General features: G+C 43.5%; 1 protein-coding gene across 1 annotated transcript in view; it reads right to left on the reverse strand.

Moving 5' to 3' along the window:
- The window catches only part of Mtmr10 (myotubularin related protein 10), a 52,531-nt gene extending 38,146 nt beyond the window's left edge, over positions 1 to 14,385 (reverse strand). The window contains exons 1-5 of the mRNA XM_059273474.1: positions 14,172 to 14,385; positions 13,618 to 13,678; positions 3,198 to 3,334; positions 1,042 to 1,114; positions 302 to 444 (exon numbers count right to left, since the gene is read on the reverse strand). Coding sequence (XP_059129457.1) covers positions 302 to 444; positions 1,042 to 1,114; positions 3,198 to 3,334; positions 13,618 to 13,678; positions 14,172 to 14,231 — 474 coding nt within the window. The 5' untranslated portion in view covers positions 14,232 to 14,385. The remainder of the gene's footprint in view (positions 1 to 301; positions 445 to 1,041; positions 1,115 to 3,197; positions 3,335 to 13,617; positions 13,679 to 14,171) is intronic.
- Positions 14,386 to 18,681: the final 4,296 nt, after the last annotated feature.

An 18,681-nucleotide genomic window follows, 5' to 3' on the forward strand; every position in this document is an offset into this window, starting at 1 on the left:
TTTAAAGAGACAGTTAACAACTTCCCCTAAAAATATATGAGCAATTAAGAAATGTATGCAAGGCAAGGAGAGCCTTCAGCAGGTAAAGGCGCTTCCAACCAGGCCATGGGATGTGAGTTTTATCCTTGGGATGGAAAGAGGCCCAACTACAGTAATTGGTCCTCTGACCGACACGTGTGCTCATGCACACACATATACAGTAAAGGAAATAACAATACATACATTTAAAAACAACTTCCACATAACTAAAAATAGTAAAATAGTATAGAATTCAGAATTGGATAACGCTTAACAGGATTACCTTTTTGGCACTTTCAGGACCCGATTCATCGAAGCGAAATCTGACAATTCGGAAATCTTTACAATAAATTATTAACTCCGTTGGATTAAATTTCAGCTTCTGGTTGGGACCTAGGACTTTCTGCTTCCTCTTGTGGTCATTCACTTAGGAAGAAAACAAAGGGGGTGGGGAGAATGTGACAAAGTTCTGTTCTGTGCTCTTAAACACCTTCCCAGCAGAGACCCTTGCTGGAGCAGACCCCATGGCCAGACGCTACGTCCTGACTTTTCATATCTACCTGCAGCTCCTAGAACTATGGAGGGTTAACTCGATGATTTTGGTGATATTTTAGAAGACCTTGCATTGATACATTTAATGATTGGATTTTTAATTAAAAAGAGACCATAATTTATAAATAAAAAAATCATATCTTCATTTTACAAGGATTTCTTGACTTCTCTGTTTGTTGCGTTCTTGGGACTTAAAAGGAATAAATATAAAAAGCAAGTCTACAGAAATAAAATTCCACCTCAAATATTTGGGACTATGGCCCTTCCAGGACTACTTCTGGATTTCAATCAGTTTCTAGAGCCCCATTCCATTTCATGAAATAATCTCACTGTGCCTCCCAGGACAGCCTTGGGCTCTGGAACTCAAGAAACACTTCCGCCTCAGCCTCCCTAGTAGCTGAGGCTATCCTCTAAGCACAGCTATCACATGCAGCTTCAACGTTTAGAGAGCACACGCAGAACACCACATACCTGTGACGATCTGCTCGATACATGTCAAAGGGACATCATGTTCTCCAAGAAGAAGGTTTCTGTAATGGAATTTCTGAAATAAAAGATGATATTAATGTGAATTTTTTTCTCAATGACCTCGAAATGGTAGTAGCAAGCCTTACTTTTAATGTGATAAGAAACTCAGTATACTATTGTCAAGGAACACAAACCTTTGCTGCGTGACAAGGGCCCTCCATCCACAGAGAACAGCATCTCACAGCACACGTTAGGAGGAAGTGGAGGGAGGGCACATGTACTTTGAGTTTTGAGACAGGGTTTCATGAGGTAGCCCAGGCTGACTTTTAACCCCTGAGAACTCTTTAGCCTCAACTACCTGTATGCAAGGATTACAGGCATAGGTTGCCACACTTACCCCCTCACTTTTATTCTAACAGAAGGAAATTAAAATATATATCACAATGCTACTATAATATCTGAGAGATGTAATATGACCAATTCTTTATAGGCAAACAATTGCATGCCTAGTTCTAGATGAATTGGCCACAAGATAATAAAAGAAAGGGAGCTCTTAGGTCATCAGATTTTAATGAGTAAAATCATATTTGATTTTTATAAGAGAGTTAGTGTGGGAAGTGACTATCTAGAACATAACAATGACTAAAATTTTGTTTGTTTGTTTTGTTTAGAGATAGGAGCTGGCTCAGGTTCACCTTAAAACTGTGATTCTCCTGCCTCAGTTTCCCATGTACACAACCTTAGAAAAGGATTTGGGGCTGGGGATGTAGGTAGGAGTCTTGGGTTTGATAGCTAGCACTGAATAACATTCTGGCAAGGTGGAACACATCTGTAATTCCAGGATTCAGGAGGTAGAGGCAAGAGGATCGGAACTCCATTCTCAACTACACATGGAGTGTGAAGCCAGCCAGGGGTACATGAGACCCTGTAGAAGGACAGTAGTGGGCAGAGAGAAGAAAGAGAAAGTGGTAGAGAAGGCTTTCGGTGAGCGACAGTCCACTGTCTACACCTCCTGGAAAATACTTCCTGATCATTTCCAAACCGAAACACAGCTGTCAGCAAGGCACCGCTCTATCACTGGACCTGGATTTAAGGTTTCTCCTGCTCAGTGAAGTTTGGGGCCAGAGAGCATTCATGAAGCCAAAGACAACCAGGAAACTCAAGTCCACATCAGAAGAGCTTGTCTCCCTGCATAGCAAACATTGCTAATGCCTTAAATTTAGTCTAAGGATAATTCAGAAGATTAATACATACAAGACGATACAGAAAATACTGGAAAATTAGTGAATGACTATATGAAATAAAACATGCTTACACACAAATCACTCAAAGAAATGCTTGGGTTATTAAAGAAACATTTAGTCAATTTTTTTTACCCTTACTATACACTAGAAAGTAGAATTCAAGTTTCTGGAAAAAGAGCTAATTAGTTAGAAAACAAACAAATAAATCAGTAAAATGTTCAACATTTATAGTATTATATGCCAAATAACTGAGTTTTTCTCTTCATGATTAGTCAAAAAGAACATTTGTTTTCAGAAACACATTTCTAAAAGTGGAGGGAAAGAAATAACACCCTTAGTGAAAAGGACATATCACCAGGAATCCCAGAGGATAAATGAAGGAGAGTACGTAAAATCATCTCAGCCTAGGGTGAGGTGTCATCAAGTTCTCAGGGAGGCAGAGGCAGGAAGATCACGAGTTCAAAGCCAGCCTGAGCTACACAGTGAGACTCTGGAATGGGAATGTAGCTCAAAAGCAGAACATGTTCAAAGACCCTAGTCTGATCTCTAATACTACAGCAAAAGAAACAAACCCCAAATCACAAAACCCACTCTTCCTTGAGCAAGTTGTGACATTCTCCTTCACTATATTTTGATTTTTTAAAAATTATTTTTGTTAGTTCTTTGAGATTTTTGTACAATGTATTTTGATCATATTCATCTCTCCCCGACTCTTCCCAGATCCATCATTCCTTATCTACCCACACAATTTCTGTCCTCTTGTTAAGTCTATCAACTCCATTTTATAGAGTATATTTCCAACATTAATGATTCATTGATAATTTTTCACAATTTTCCATCTCTCTTATTTATATAACAATACATTCCACTTAGAGTTAAAGCCTTAACAAAACTAAACAGTACATAAATAAATACCTGTAATGGCATTGGGTCATCTGTAATAAAGGAGATTTTGAAGTTACTGCATATCAACTTTCCCCACAAATCATACTGGCTTGTGTCTGTTGCGATGCATTTTCTCACAAAATTGACTTCATTTACAACAATTTCTCCTAGAAAAAAAAAAATCACAGTGAGCTACAAATATACCAAACAAACCCCCAAACCACGGTGTGACCTTACTGGAGGACCTCATGACTAGTGACATCTGAAACAATCATGAAGAGGAGCTGCCACTGGCTGCTGGCATTTGTGGGTATTGGGAGTGCTTTGTGTCCTTAATGGGTATGGTACAGAATGAGACTCCAACAGCTCTGGGGTCTGAGCTGACTGACCCAGAAAGGCTGGCCCCAGCCTGGGGCTTTGCTTCTGCTTTACTGTCTCTAGTTCACTAGGCCCACAGGTGTTCCTGAGAAATCTGTGATGGAGTATCTGTGTTCTGCTAAGATGTGACATGCACTAACAATCATGTCTGATCATTTTGTAAGGGATGAGAACCAGCATCCAGTTTTATCTGCTTTAAAGTATACTCCATAAAACGTTTGCACTCAAATTGAAATAAACATAAAACTTTAAAATAAAGTTTGAGTTAAAAGGGAAGATTGGAAAAACAAATATTAGAAACCCAAATGAGACCTCTCACATGCTTTTGAAAGGAGCAATCTCTTGAAGAGGAATTGAAAACTTGATCATCATTTTAAGAACTACAGTGAGATTAGACAAGGCACATTTCTAAGTGTAGATGGCAGAAAAGCCAGGATACTTACACCTCCTATTACCAGAACACTGTTCTCACAGTGATGACTAGACCTGCTTGCTGACGATCCCCAAACACCTAATTCCTGAAGAATGGAACTTTAGTTTTAACACAATCCTCTAACAAAAATGTTAACAATAAATCTGAGTGATGATGAATAAATTTTGTTCAAAGCTCTTAAAAATTCATGAGGCTAATTTTAAGAGCAACCCCTAATATTTACTTGAGGATTTAATTCATATGCTCATGTCAACTTCCTGGCTCAAATCACTTGAGAAAATTTCCATCCTGAATACAAGCCTCCTTCACATGGAGTAAGGCCCTGAATGCCAAGTCCTGCTCAGCTGTCTTCCTCGCCCTCCCGCTCTACCCACAATGGCCTTCTATGAATCCCTTTATATACCACACTGCTTCCATTTATGGGTCTTTGGACATGCCCCTCTGTCTTGGAAGACTTTCTTTCAGACAGCGGCTGCGCTCAAGAATGCTTTAAAACAATCTCCCTGCCTGGATTAAACCTCTCTCACCACAGCGCCGTAGACTTGTAATTCCAGTGCTCATCACAGCTACAACGGGATCACAGGTTTACTTTTTAAGTTAATGCTTGCCTCGCAGCCAGGAGTATACATCCAGTGATGGTAGAAAACAGACGTTTTGTTCAGTGCTGACACTTTAGTGCATAGAACAGTACCTAGTACATGTCAGGTGCATGCTAAGACAGTGCTGAATAAAGGAATGAAACCAACTCGATGCCCCTGGTTTACTGAAAAGGAATAAAACCAGTGACCTGAGTGGCTAAGCAAAGCAAATGACTTACAGGCAGCTCACTAAGTTACATGTGGTACTGTAGCCCAATACTTAGCAGGCCAAGGCAGAAGGACCCAGAGTACAAGACCAACCAAGTACACAATGAAATTGTCCCTAAAAAGCAACAGCTGGGCACGTAACTCAGTGTTAGAGCATGTACAAAGTCCCCAGGTTAGACCAACAACAAAACAAACCAACTCTATTTCTCTAGGAAGCCCAATATTCTCTAGCTTAGGTTTTCATGTGAGTAGGTGATATTCCCAACAGAAAACCAGCAGCAGCATAACTCAGGCTGCTCTGAACAGTGCTGAAACCAGTCATTCATCTGGTCACGCAGCCAGCTGAGTTGAAAGATGAGGACTGTTTGGGTACGCAAAGGCAGAATGTAATCACAGAAATGCCACAGCTGTCCCTCCACATACAGGGAACAGTATCATCTGGGATTGGTGACTTCTCAGTGCCTATCCTGACTGATTCTTTAGACAGTCTATATGAGAGACGGGCAGATGTTTTCTCTACTACCGAGATAAGGGACTTGGCACCAAAAAGGTTAAATCATTTTCATACTCTCAAGACTTTAAAAACAGACATAAATGTAAAACTTCTCAAGAGTCCCTCAGCACCCATGGGGGATTGGTCCCAGACCCTGTGGATGCTAACGTCCATTATATACACGGTGGGGCATTGCACACAACTTAGTCACAGTCTTTAAAGCCTCTTCGATGGCCTGAAGTACCTAAGACAATGTCAGTGCTGTGTCATTGCACAGTACTGCTAGGGAATAAGGACAGGGACAAAACTGTCATGTTCAGTCCCATGACGTTAGAAGAGCTGCCATCAAGAGTTGGCTGAATCCACGGATGTGGAACCCAGCCACAACAGCCTTCTGTCCTTGTTTCTACATACTTTCATCAATGTAAATGTATTGTAGTGACATGGAACAAGTATCAACATTGAATTAAAGATTCACAGTGCTGTTCCTAATTGCATTCTAGTGAGAAACAAATGAAATTATCTATAGTTCCTTCCACAGAGAGCTTACCAACTGCCTATCACAGTCAACCTCTGTACCCTTAGTTCTCTATAAGACTAAAGTAACTGAACTAATTATTTCCACTACAGACAGAAAATACCTTCCTGCACTGTAACCCAGACCTTCTGCTTAACCTCATATTGCACCACCCCCAACCAATTTCTCTGCAATAGGACTCTCAAAACAATGTTACAGAAAGGCAAGAGCTGCATCATTCATGATTCATTCGTACTTGTGTGTATGTATGTTACACTCAAATGAAACTCACCTAAAAACAAGCAAGTCAAGCCACGCCGTAGGATTTCCTGAGAAGGGGTAGAGGCAATCATGGTAAGAAAAGGATGAAAGGCTGCAGGACTAGGACACTGTGACTGTGTGAGCACCATCTGTCAATGCTATCTCTATCTCCATCTCTGTCTGTCTGTCTGTCTGTCTGTCTATCTATCTATCTACCTACCTACCTACCTACCTAGCTGTCTATCTATCTCTTACTTACCTACCTACCTATTTCTCCCCATCCCCACAGCAGCCCTTCTCTAGCAATTGGACTCTTACCAATGCAGTCAGGAATAACACACCCAGCCTTCGAATTTAGTGAGGCTGAGGCAAAGGAGCGGGGGATGCATATGATGCTGCACGGAATGGTAAACCACAGCCCCTGGGCTACACAGAGATCTTGCTTCTTTTTGTAAATAAAATTTTATTCTTGTGCTGCTTTTGGCTGCTTCACAGAACAAAGGCAAAACTGAGTACTTCTACATTGACCTCACCCACAACACCTACAACATTTACTGTATGGCATTTGACACAAAAAAGTTTCCTGACCCCGGCATTACAGATGACTTCTTAAAAATGACAACTGATAAATTACCTTAAACAAAGCTTAGATGTGTTTAGGTGTTCTTGTCTGAAGGCAGGTGACTGCAATACTGCAGTAGTCTAGGGGGCCCAGGAGGCCCACTCAGTGCTAGGATGAACACAGAAAACCTGCTTAAGAAAACAAGTCCATCAAAGTCAAGACTACTCTCACCAATGAGCTGCAGCACTCAACAGAAATGCTGTCTGCTCACTCAATAGTGGTCTGCTCCTAACATTTCAAAGGAGAGAAGAGGTGTTCTAGGTTGCTGTCATAAAAAAAACAGCCTTGCTTAAAACAGAAGAAAGAGTACACACAGCAATCTCTTCCCACATAGGCTTATGAGGAGTAGTGATGCAAAAAGTGTATGTTCTTCTTTACACTTAAATTAGTGGCCCTTTGGTGTATAATGTTTTTATTTATCTCCAAGGTATTCTTTACAATAAAGTAAAAAAAAAAAATAAAAGTAGTAATCTTGAAGGAGAAACTCGTATTAAAAGCTGTAAAACTCCAGAGGCCATGGACTTTCCTGGAGACCACTCCCATACTGGTTCTGTAATGGGAGGTGGTGTCCTAGGGACAGTTCACACTGGCTCGCATCACTTCTCCAACTCCCTACTCAGCATGCTCAGCCATAGAGGAACTGTCCACACCACCAAGCGCTTTCCAGAGCAGCACTTTGGGGATTAACAGAGAGTGCTCATGGCAAGCAAGCAGGCAGGGAACTGGCTTCAGTGTGGAATTAGCAAAGGCATCCTAGCAAAACTTGGCAAATCAGGAGCTAGCTGAGAGCTTCTACCAAAGCGGGAGGGAACCAAGAAAGCACTGAAAGGTGTTCTCAAAACTCTTCTACCTCGAAAGACAAATGAAAAAAGAAATGGGAAGACAATGACCTCCAAATGGTATAGGGAGGGAAAATATTTTAATATCCAAGGAGGAAAAAGATCATACATGTTCTCTTTAATGCCCCATGGAATTATTAAGTCAATATATGTTTGGTAAATAGAAAAAAATTTTCCCATAAATTTCAGTTTGGAAAATAATCCAGAGCAAAGTCTTCTGTAATTCAACACATGGCTTGAAACAGGGGGACCTCCAGCTGACCTTATATGGGAAGGCTTCCCTGGACATGGGGCCTGTAGCACTCAAGAACAGTATGGGGTAAGCTGTCACCAGTTATTCACCCTAACTTTAAAAGTTGTAACTGCAAGTCCGAGGTACGTATTAGATAAACAAAATGTGTGATGCTGCTTCTGGTGGTGACTGTGCAGGTCACACACAGCACAACAAAAGCCCGTCATCCAAGCACCACATCCAGTGAGTGCAGCCCACAGAGGAGCAGGACCGTGGCTACGGTGCAGGTCTGGGGAAAGGACCAGAGTGAAATAACAAACAGAAAGGTTGTGACAGTACAGAATGTGACAAATGTGACAGTGACAAAGACCCAAATAATGAGTGAAGTGTCTGGGAGGCAGTGATTGAAGGAAACGTTAGTACTTGGAATCACACAAGTTAGTACCGTGGAGTGTTAGCAAATCTACAGTAAAGACTTGGGAGTTGATCCTGCCTTATGTAGGAGTTTACTTAAGAAGTTCAGAAGCTTCTCAGCACCAGTGGAAAGACTGATGTGAGCAGCTAGCACCATGCTCGCTGAGGTGCTGAGGCAGGAGCATAAGAAATGCACCATTGCAACATTGCGAAGGCTCCAGGTGAAGCCCAAGCCTAGTGCTAAAGTAGTGCAGTTGGTGACACCCTTCCCAAGTCCAAGGGCATGTTAGCAGGCCTTTGATCTTCTAAAACAGTGGATCTATGAATTAAAATACTACAAAGTCAGTCTAAAGCATCTAGGCAGCCATCTTCAAACGGGTATTATAGGAGCTCTTGAAAAGACAGTTTTGTTTTCGGTTTTGCCAGCGAGCGATTTACAACCCAACCGAGGATATGAGCCGCAGTGTGAGGCAGAAGACAAGAACAATACATAAATGGTACAAACAATGAATGCACAACATAAATGAAGACAGCCACACACCGATGCTGCTGTCATTTCCCAGATGGCCTGTGAATGGATACGTCCCTGATCCGACCACAAGAGATCTGATAATTAGGGCATTCACTAGCTGACCTCTATAACTGGAGTGCTGTTGGTTTTATACTTGGGAAGAGGAAGAATGAACTGAGCTGACACAGGGCTTCCACAACAGTGGCCCAGGCTTAGCTGACACTCTAAATTCAGAGGACAAACATTTCCTGAGAAAGCTTTTGCTGACACTCCTTGATGAGCCCCAAATCTGACTTAGGTGACTATCCTGAGCCCTTACAACCTTTGTTCTCCTCTACTACAGCACTTCCCCCAGTAAACTGAAATGGTGTAAGGGCAGAATCCTACCCCCTACCCTTCCCAAAACAAAAAACAAAACAAAAAACCTCTGCCAAGCAACACCGGGCATTCCATACCTGTAGAACAAAGCAATCCATTATAGTTAGTCATAGCATTTCAATCTTCTCCCTCCCACCTCCAGGATCCTTAAAAAGATCCTGCCTAAGGGAGGGAAGAGAGCAAAGGTCATCTAGCCCTACTCACAACAAACCTTGCATCCCAATCACAAAGGTGCTGGCATTCTACCAGTCACTCCTCAGCAAGGCCAGCCACAGGAAATCCCTACCTCTTAAGACATGCCATTTTCTGGCAGCTGAAATTGAAAGTTCTTCCTCACGCTGGGTCAAAATCTGTCACTGTTGTGAAAAAAGCAGGGCCAAAGACATGGCTCTTTTCATCCCACTAGAGAATTTTCTCTTGACTGACAGTTAATCCGCCCTCCACAGTTTCAAAGCACACATCTGTATGTGAGAGTCACCAGCATAGCTAGGTGGGCCATGCTGCAGGCCGTGTAACACTCCTTGATTCTGCTGGTTCTCTCAGCTGTCAAATGAAGACAGATTAGTACCTTGCTTGACAGGGCTGCTGTGAGGATTGACCTATATGGTACATCAACCAAGGATGTGAGCTCAGGTGTCAGAAGCATGCCAGGAACCAGGTTAGCAACAAGGACATCAAGGACAAAAACAACCCAGAGGCTAACACCGTCATTCTATCTCATTCTATCCCGTCAGTATTCTCCAACCTTTGGCACGGGTTTTCTGGAGGTGAAGGACAGGGGACCACCAAATGCTTTCCTTAGTATGAACCCAGGCACATCTGGAAGCAGCGCTGTGCTGTTCACATGCTCACACTATGGCGGGGTAGAGTTGTGTTACCACAATTTGTCAAAAGGAGGACACCTAGACAGACAAGTAACCGATAATCTCTGCATGGTGCTGACTAAAGTGTACTACAATCAACTCAACCTGTGCTTTCCAGTTTACATTCCAAACATGTCTACACATTAAAAAATAAAATAAAAAATTAGGGGACCAAAGTAGAGTTCCTAACTTTGTATTGTGCCAACTTAAATTTTTTTACTTAGCAAAAGAATATATCCTAAATCAAAGAAGCTAGGGGATAACATCAACACAACAATGTTTAAATCAAATAAGTTCAACATTATGAAAGAAAGTGTCCATCTTCCTGACTTTCCCTTTGACCACAGCCTAGCACAAAACACTTCAGGCTGAGCACAATGGCCCAGAGTGCCAGCTATGGGGAGGCTGAGGCCAGGGGATCATCGAACCCAAGGGTTTGAAACCAGCCTGGACAATACTGTTTCAAGCAATCATTTAAATAAATAAATAAATCACCCCAAACATCACCCAGGCCCTGCCTGGAATTTGGGAAACACTTATCAGATCACAATCTTCTACAGGCAGCAAGGGACCCCCTCAGGGCCCTGTTGGGATCCAGATTCACTATGCTTCAAGAACCTTTCCCTTCTACACAAAGCCTAGTACCCAGGAGGTCCTCATATGCTCACGTACATATACAGTTACACACTATTTTCTAAAAGCATGAAATGAGTGACATCTATACAATATAACGCTAAGAAAACAGGATTCACATAATGAGCTAATGACAAAGAGAATGGTAACTAAGCTAACACGGTACATCACTCCAATTATAGGCTCAGAGGCAATTCTCTTGAGATGTATAGTCTGAAATAGCAGTGCTTCTCTTGCTCCTAAGTCCAGAAGCTGGTCTGTCTACACACATGCATGCCTAAGGTAACAGTCTAGGCAGGGTGGGATCCTCTAGGTCAATCATTCACTCAGTGACAGCACAGTGTCACATTGCAGGCACCATGTAAGATATCAGGATCACAAAGCTAAATTTGATACAATCCCCATCTCAAAGAGCTTCATGAACCAGGAAAGTTGAAAATTACTGACATAAACCAGAATCTGAATTAAATTACTAGTCATTTTCTTCAATTTTTCCTTACTTAATAAATGATGGGGATCATTTCAAACTTAGCATTAAGGCCTAACAGAGCACATGACGAAGGCACACAAGTAAACAATTGATTTTGTGTTCTAATTTTCATCTGCTTATTGAATCAAAAGTTCAAACCTCGGGCAACTGAAGTAGGATATCCTTGGACTTAAGGCAGTAAGCCAAAACATAGCGTGCAATACTATATCACTGAACAATCACTTCTTGTTCTGTGTGCCTGGGTAAAGAAAGCCACAGGTGACTTGGACAGATTTTCTCTTGCCCACTGACTGCAATGAAGGCCAGAACTGTATTAGCCCTCAGTAAAAGTACTATCCTAGCTTAGGTCTCTATGGTTGTTCATTCATTGTCATTTTTGTAGTGGTGAAAAACAAACCCAGTGCCTTGCACATATGAAGCATGCACACAATCTACCATGAGCTACAACCTTCACTACTCTAGGTTGTTGGATAACAATACTTCCTCCTTGTTCTCCAGATTACATGTGTAGAGTACCATATTGTGGGCAGAAGATGGACAGCATGGGTTCTAGCAGTAATCACAGAGTTGACACTAGTTAAGGCAGGAAAAGGGGACCACAATGGGATGCTCAGCCTAAGCACAACTTCAAAGAGCATGGAAAAGTGGGAACAAGAGGATAAAAACAGGAGAGGTAAGGCAAGGGGCAAGACTCTACAATTCAGGATCAGCTCCGTGTTCTGTAGGGATAAGTGAGGAGCAAAGAGAAACTGGACATCAGAGTTACCATGTATGCAAGTATGGGGTTTGGAGGTGACATGAGCTTTCCTGCAAGAAAAACTAATAGAGGTCAGGAAGTTTCTTAACGGGCAATTAAACAGAAGGCAGTGTTATTTCTAGAAAAAGAATACTACTCACAATCAGAAACTGTTGTTAAAATCTTCCCAAGAAAATGTTTTTTTTTTAGTAATTTTAAAGACTAATTCTTCACTAAGAAAATTCAACCATATTCATATTCACTGACACTTTTCCTAAGCATATCTTACATTTAAAAGCTAATTTTAAAAGACAAGGCATGAGCATTTGTAGCTAAGATTACATTGTTTTTAGTGTCAAAGCACAGAGTTGTGGAAGAGGAGATCAGTTGTTTGAGAACCAGACCAATTCAAAGTAAAAACAAAGTTCAACAGCTCACAGGCACTCAGTCAGCACGCACACTGTTCCCCTTGCTGTTTTTAAAATGCCTACAGTGGCGAATACCAACAGAGAGCACGCACAGGGAGCAAGGGTCACTCAGTACTTGTACTGCTCACTCTCCGGGAGAGCAGAAAGGGTTCGTTAGCCAACACTGAGTGAAAGACACTAATACAATCCAGAAAAACAGAACTCTAATAAAAATAAGAGTTGGCATCTGCTGTACAGAACCAAAGGTTGACGTGTTAATTGCTTATCCCTACTTACTACCTTTTTAAAGTTTCCACATTTATTAAGTTGCTATATACAAAGTTTTACTTATGTAAGTAATGATTCTGGGGTTTCTTTTCTGGCATGACAAACTGGTATTTGATTATAGTTTAAGATAGGCCTTCCTACCTGTCTGGTTATTTGCCCCAAATATCTTATTAAACAACGGATTTTTCTTTAGATATTTGTATAATTGTTACATAACTCAAAATAGTAATCCAGTAATAGTTTTTCAACAGTAAAACTGTTCCTCATGAATCCCTACTTCTATTTCTAAGGTCCTTCATCTCGGGCAAATTTGTTCTCAACAAGTCTTTCTCAACCCAAGGATGACCCTAAGAGGCACACATGCACACACACACACCCCCCACACACACACTCCCTCACACACACAAACATAGATAGGGCAATGCCTGGAGACATTCTGGTTGTGCTGAGGACATGACAACTAGTTAGCAGGAGATGGGGTACCACTGGCACAGAACAGATACAGGCCAAAGATGTAGGGATGCTGTCAGCTCAGGACAGCTCTTCACACAACAAAGAACTGCCCAGCCAGAAAGGTCAATAGTGCCTCTACTGGGAAACAAAGTTCTAAACTGGGAAAAAAAAAAAAAGCAAATTGGCATGCAGTTGACAACTTCAAAAAACAATTAGAGTAATCCAACGTCTGCTAAGCTTTGTCATTCACTTAGAGACACAGACATGTTTTTCATACTGTCATAACACATTAAAATGATGATCTGATTATCAATCACGAATTCATGAGGTGCTAACACATATGTAGGGCAAGAAGTACTTTCACTACCCAAACAACTAGATACGTCTTTAAATGAACATTTCGGAAGGCCGGAAAGAAAATGAGGTAGCTATGCTGTTGAATGTCTTCTAGGGTACTTTGAACTTTCTGAGACAAACATCAATTATGTCCAGCCAACTCTTTCTCTTCTCACTTCTAAAGTTTTTTGTTTTTTTTAAACTGGAGAATGTTTAAAATAATAGAAAGGGAACGTTAACCACACAATACTGCTCCGTACAACAAACATCAGTCCAAAACACATTAGAATTCTGCAGTTAACCACACAATACTGCTCCGTACAACATCAGTCCAAAACACATTAGAATTCTGCAGTTTACCTGGCAAAAGGACTGGCTCCAGCTTTTTAATCTTCGGTTCGGAACCGATCTTATCGTCGGTCTGAAATACATGAACAAAATAAAGCAAAATCCAAATGCCGCCCTCTCATGAGACACTAAGGCAAATTTTCTAAGTGATGACACACGCGACAGACATAAAGCTCCTACTTAAAACTCTTTCCAGTCCAGATCGAGATCGTTACTCATGATCGACTCGAGAGTCTGACAATAAACACCTTTACCACAGCGCAAGCCGCTTTCAAGAGTTCACAATGAACTAGACAGGTAAGCTCGGCTAGGTGTCCCCGGCGCTGCAACCATCTGGCAGTCACAGCAGGGTCGGCGGCCAACCCCAAAGAAGAAAAGAAACGCAGCTCGGGACGGTCCCTAAGGTCCCGTCACCCGGCAGGACTAGGGACCGACCGCAGGACTTCGGCCAGAGAATGGCCGCCGCGGAACTCTACAAGTTTCCACCGCGCCGGTGGCTCCCGGGAGGCGCGCTTCCCCGCGCCGCGTCCAGGTCCCGGGCGGCCCGCGGAGCGGCGAGCGCTTACCTGGGGCGGCGGCAGGAGGTAGGACCTGAAGCTGGGTCTGGGCGGCTTGAGGGAGAACATGGTGCCGCAGCCTGTGCGCCCCGGCCCTGCGGCCGGCCAGACGCCTCCGGGAGCAACCTTCCCGGTGCAAACGCCCAGGCGGGGTCTGCGGCCCGCCCCGCCGGGCCGACTGACGGGCCGGGACCGACGCGGCCCAGGGTCCGCCCGCGGTGGGCGGGGCCGGTCAGAACCACGCCCATCCCCGGAAGCGGCGCGGGGAGCTCGGGCCGAAGCTCCCAGCCTCTAGGCCGTACTGTCGCGGAGCGCGACTCTGGTGCCGGGCGCTGCCGGGCCCCCGAGAGGCCATCTTGAGAGCACGCTTCTACGGAGGCTCGCAGGGGTCACGGCGGCCTTCACGGGCCTCCTGCGGACTCGCTTGGTTCTGGCGGTCACGCGAAGCCTCTGTGGACGGCGGTGTGCACGGCAGCTGCTGTCCCCGACCCCAGTGCTCAGGAGTCTCTCCTCTGCGATAGCTGCTGCCTGTTAGTCTTCCCTCCTGAGCTACTTTCTAGCATCGTTTTGTTGTTGTTTGTTTGTTTTAAAGCAGGAGAATTGCAGGCTGGGGAAAAGACCCCTGACAACCCGAGGCCTCAGGGTTCCAGTTGTCTGCGCCTTGAAGGGTCCTCCTTCTGGAGGACCCAAAGATTTAGGCATCGTCACAGACCAGGTAGTCAGAGTAGAACTCAAAGACACAAGGGAGGATCTCTTGGCCACCAGTTGACCTAATCACTAGTTTCCTTGAGGTGCAGATTTGGCCTCTGCTGGGTGGCCGGGACAGATGATATTGGCTGATAAAGCAGAATCCTCAATTTAGTTTACTGATTTTATTCTTCTCGTTAAACTTTAAGTGAAAAAAGATATTAAGCAAGTTGTCCCCGCCCCTTCCCTTTCCATCCTCATATAGAAAGAAGCTATTGGACTGATAAGTCATCAGAAGCCCAGTGAGAGAAGACGCCAGCGCATTGGGGACTACACTGGATTGTGGAAATGAGAATCTGCCCCAGAGTTGCAAAGAGCAGCCCAACTTCAGCGTCGTGCAGGTTATTTCTAGACTTAACCATGCTTCTGAATTGAAGTAGCCTTTGGTAGGAGAGAGCCAGTGGTATTCCATGCCATTATACTTTGAAAAACAAAGCCCCGACCCAGCATTTTATCACGAATGTTACAGGGAAACTGATGTGGCCCCAGAAATCAGTCACGGTGCTGTCAAATGTGCCGATTCGCTAAGTGTGTGTGTGTGTGTGTGTGTGTGTGTGTGTGTGTGTGTGTGTGTGTTCAAGAAGCAGAGATCCAAAGAGTTGCTCTCCCACTTACCTTTCTTGCTAATCATTTAGTCACCCCTGATCGTGAAAAACCACGGGTGCACTTCAGTCTTTATGACTATTCTGTTACTTCCCTACATGAAATGGACTTAACCCCCTAATAGTCTTCAAACACTTGTGCCCTTTTCTGGGTTTTGTTGTTCTTGTTTTCTTAGGATCTATGACTTTAATATGCATGTCAACAAAATTTAAAAAGTGGGAAAACTCCAGATTTGTTATTGGTTTAACAGTAATTTTTGTGGATAATTTTTTCAGTAACATATTCTGGATATCTAGTTGTATTAGCCCACATAGGCACTATAAGAAAATATTAAATGATCTGGCCTGTTGCTTCTGTCTTGCTGCTCCAGGTACCCTGGTCTAGACAACAAAAGTGTATTATTTATCACAATTACGGAGTCAGAGAAGCACAAGATCAAGGCTCTGTCAAAATGATTTTGAGTTTCTGAAAGGATGATAAATGGCAGAAAAGTCACGAGCCACGGCCACGACTGCCAGAGTTAGAGAGCTTTGTTGGGAGGAAGGAGGGGAGAGGAGAGAGGAGAGCCAGGCCTGGAGAGAGAGAAAGATGGCTGGAGCAGAGAGAGCAGAGAGCAGAGAGCGAGGGGTCTGCATCCAGCTACTTAAGGCACATACGTAGTTGCCCAGGGCCCCTTGATGAGTAAGATGCAAGACCCCGAGCTGCGCATGTACAGGAGTGAGGACAGGATCCTAACAGTTTCTCTCCCCTTTTCTTTGTCTTGCTGTACTTAGACACTGAACTGAGTAGAGCGCTTCCCATGTACTTAGCAAATGCCCTACCACTGAACACTAGCCCCAACCCCTTTATTTTGAGATAGGGTTTTACTGCGTTGCTGGCCTTGAATTTAGGATCTTCCTGCCTCAGCCTCCCTGTAGTAGATGGGATCACAGCCCTTGCTACCAGGCCAATAGGGCTCTTGGCATCGTTAGCCAATAGCTTTCTTCTTGCTGTGTTCTCACGTGGTGGGTCTTTCATCTTAGAACACTGAGCTTATCTGATTAACACCCCAACTTTTTTGTCTCAGTGGTCCTGTCTCTAGGTCTAGTCTCATTAGGCATCATTGGTTCAGACTGTGTGTTTGGGGGTGCTGGAAGCCCATCTGTTGCTGGGTTTTGCAGCCTCTGATTCTGACCTTGACTACTGCAAGTGTCTCCTTCTTTTGGCTTTTGTGTCTCTGTTTAAGCTGTTTGTCTAATTTCACATCTGTTTCCAAAGTTGGTTTTTCTACTATAGGGAACACTGGCATCCCCAAGAGATCACTTTCTTTTCCTTGACAGAAAAAAGGAAGAAAGAAAAGAAAGAGCTAATTTTTTCTAAATACCAATAGGTATTTAGTCACTCATTCAGTCAATTCACAGATTTTTATTGAGTGCCAGCTTTGTATTGGGCCTGAATCAGGACTTGAAAGAGGCCAATGTTCTTTACATTCATGACATTTTCATTATGAGTAGAAAGAAAAAAAATTAATAGATAACATATAACATGGTTTAAAGGTACTGTAAAGGAAATTAAGAATGGGGGAGAAAACTAACTGAATTTATTAAGATGTAGGTCAAATCAGGAAGGCATTACTGCATAGATCACATCTGAGCAGAGACTGAAGAGAGTAGGGAGGTGAAAAGCAGAAGGAAGAGTTTTGGGGGCAGAGGTCAGCAGCAGAAGTACCCTGAAGTAAGAGCCTCAGAGTAAGTATGTGAGGCCAGGATCCTAAAGCAGCCTAATCCCGTGGAAGAGGAGGTCAGAGGGAAGCAACAGGTCAGGTGACAGTTCCTGAAAGTTGGCAACCGAGCTGAGCTGAGAAGTGAGTGACCTGACTTACAGTTTGCAACAGCCGCTGCTGTAGTGGCAGGGTGTGGGAGACAAGTTGGGGACTGTAATAACAGTGTAGATAAAAGTAGGGGACATGGGTAGCTGTGGATTTAGCTAGAGGTAGCTATACTTGATGTCTACAAAAGAATGCCTTTGGCTGGGCGGTGGTGGCACACGCCTTTAATCCCAGCACTCAGGAGGCAGAGGCAGGCGGATCTCTGTGAGTTCAAGGCCAGCCTAGGCTACAGAGTGAGTTCCAGGAAAGGCTTCAAAGCTACACAGAGAAACCCTGTCTCGAAGAAAAAAAAAAAAAAAAGAATGCCTTTGGCTGGATATATGATTTTCAAGACAACAAGCATTTTAAAGTGCATTAAAGGAGAATGTAGGACAATTTAGAATTTAGATGACAAGCCACAACAGTTTTTTTAGTTCTCCTATAAAACAGACAAAACAACAGCAGAACAAAGAAACAGAAAATCCCCAAAACCACCCTGGAGGAGCCCCAACAGCACATGTAAGGGACATTATATCCTCAAGTTTTCCAAACTGGAGCAAATGACACTAACAAATGCTCCTGACCCTGCATTGTTTGCCGGATCAGCATCAGGAATCAGTGAGGCATCCAGAGAACTCCAGAGTAGCCCAAGGTGTTTGCTGGAAGAGCCAGCCAGTCCGGTCAAGGACAGCAGCTGAAACAGAAGGGATAGTTCTTCAAAAGCAGGAGAAAGCAAGTGGCTCCTGATGAGGTGTGTGTCGGAGGAGGGAGAGACTGAGGAGTTGGACTGAGAATTTTGAAAACCAGCCTAAGGAGACTCCCTTCTGAGAAAGAGATCCACGCTGAGAACCAGAGGCTGAGAATGGAGCCTAACTAAGCAAAGGCAAGAGAAAGTTGACTAAGAGGACGAGCTTCCTGGAAAAGCTGCCTTAAACCACCTCAAAAACTTAAGAAAACGAATTTCTCAGGAAAGTATGTGAGCCAAGGTTTGTGGCAATGAGCAGGCTGGGGAGACCACTCAGTCTGCAAGTACCTGCTGCACAAGGGTAAGGAGCTGAGTTTGCTCCCTAGCACTCACGTAAAAAGCCAAACACAGTGGCATGTGTCTGTGACCCCAGCCCTGGGACAAAGCAAAGACAGGAGGATCCCTCAGACTTGTCGGCCAGCTATCATAGCTGCATCCCAAAGTTCCAGGCTCAGTGAGAGACTCGGTTTCAAAAACTGAGGCGGCAAGCAATAGAAGGCACCCCACTTCAACATCTGGACTCCACATGCACCCGTACTCACACACAAATGCATAAACACATGGACACCACACACATG

Source organism: Peromyscus eremicus, chromosome 1, assembly GCF_949786415.1.
Source record: "Peromyscus eremicus chromosome 1, PerEre_H2_v1, whole genome shotgun sequence".
NCBI classification, from domain to species: Eukaryota; Metazoa; Chordata; class Mammalia; order Rodentia; family Cricetidae; genus Peromyscus; species Peromyscus eremicus.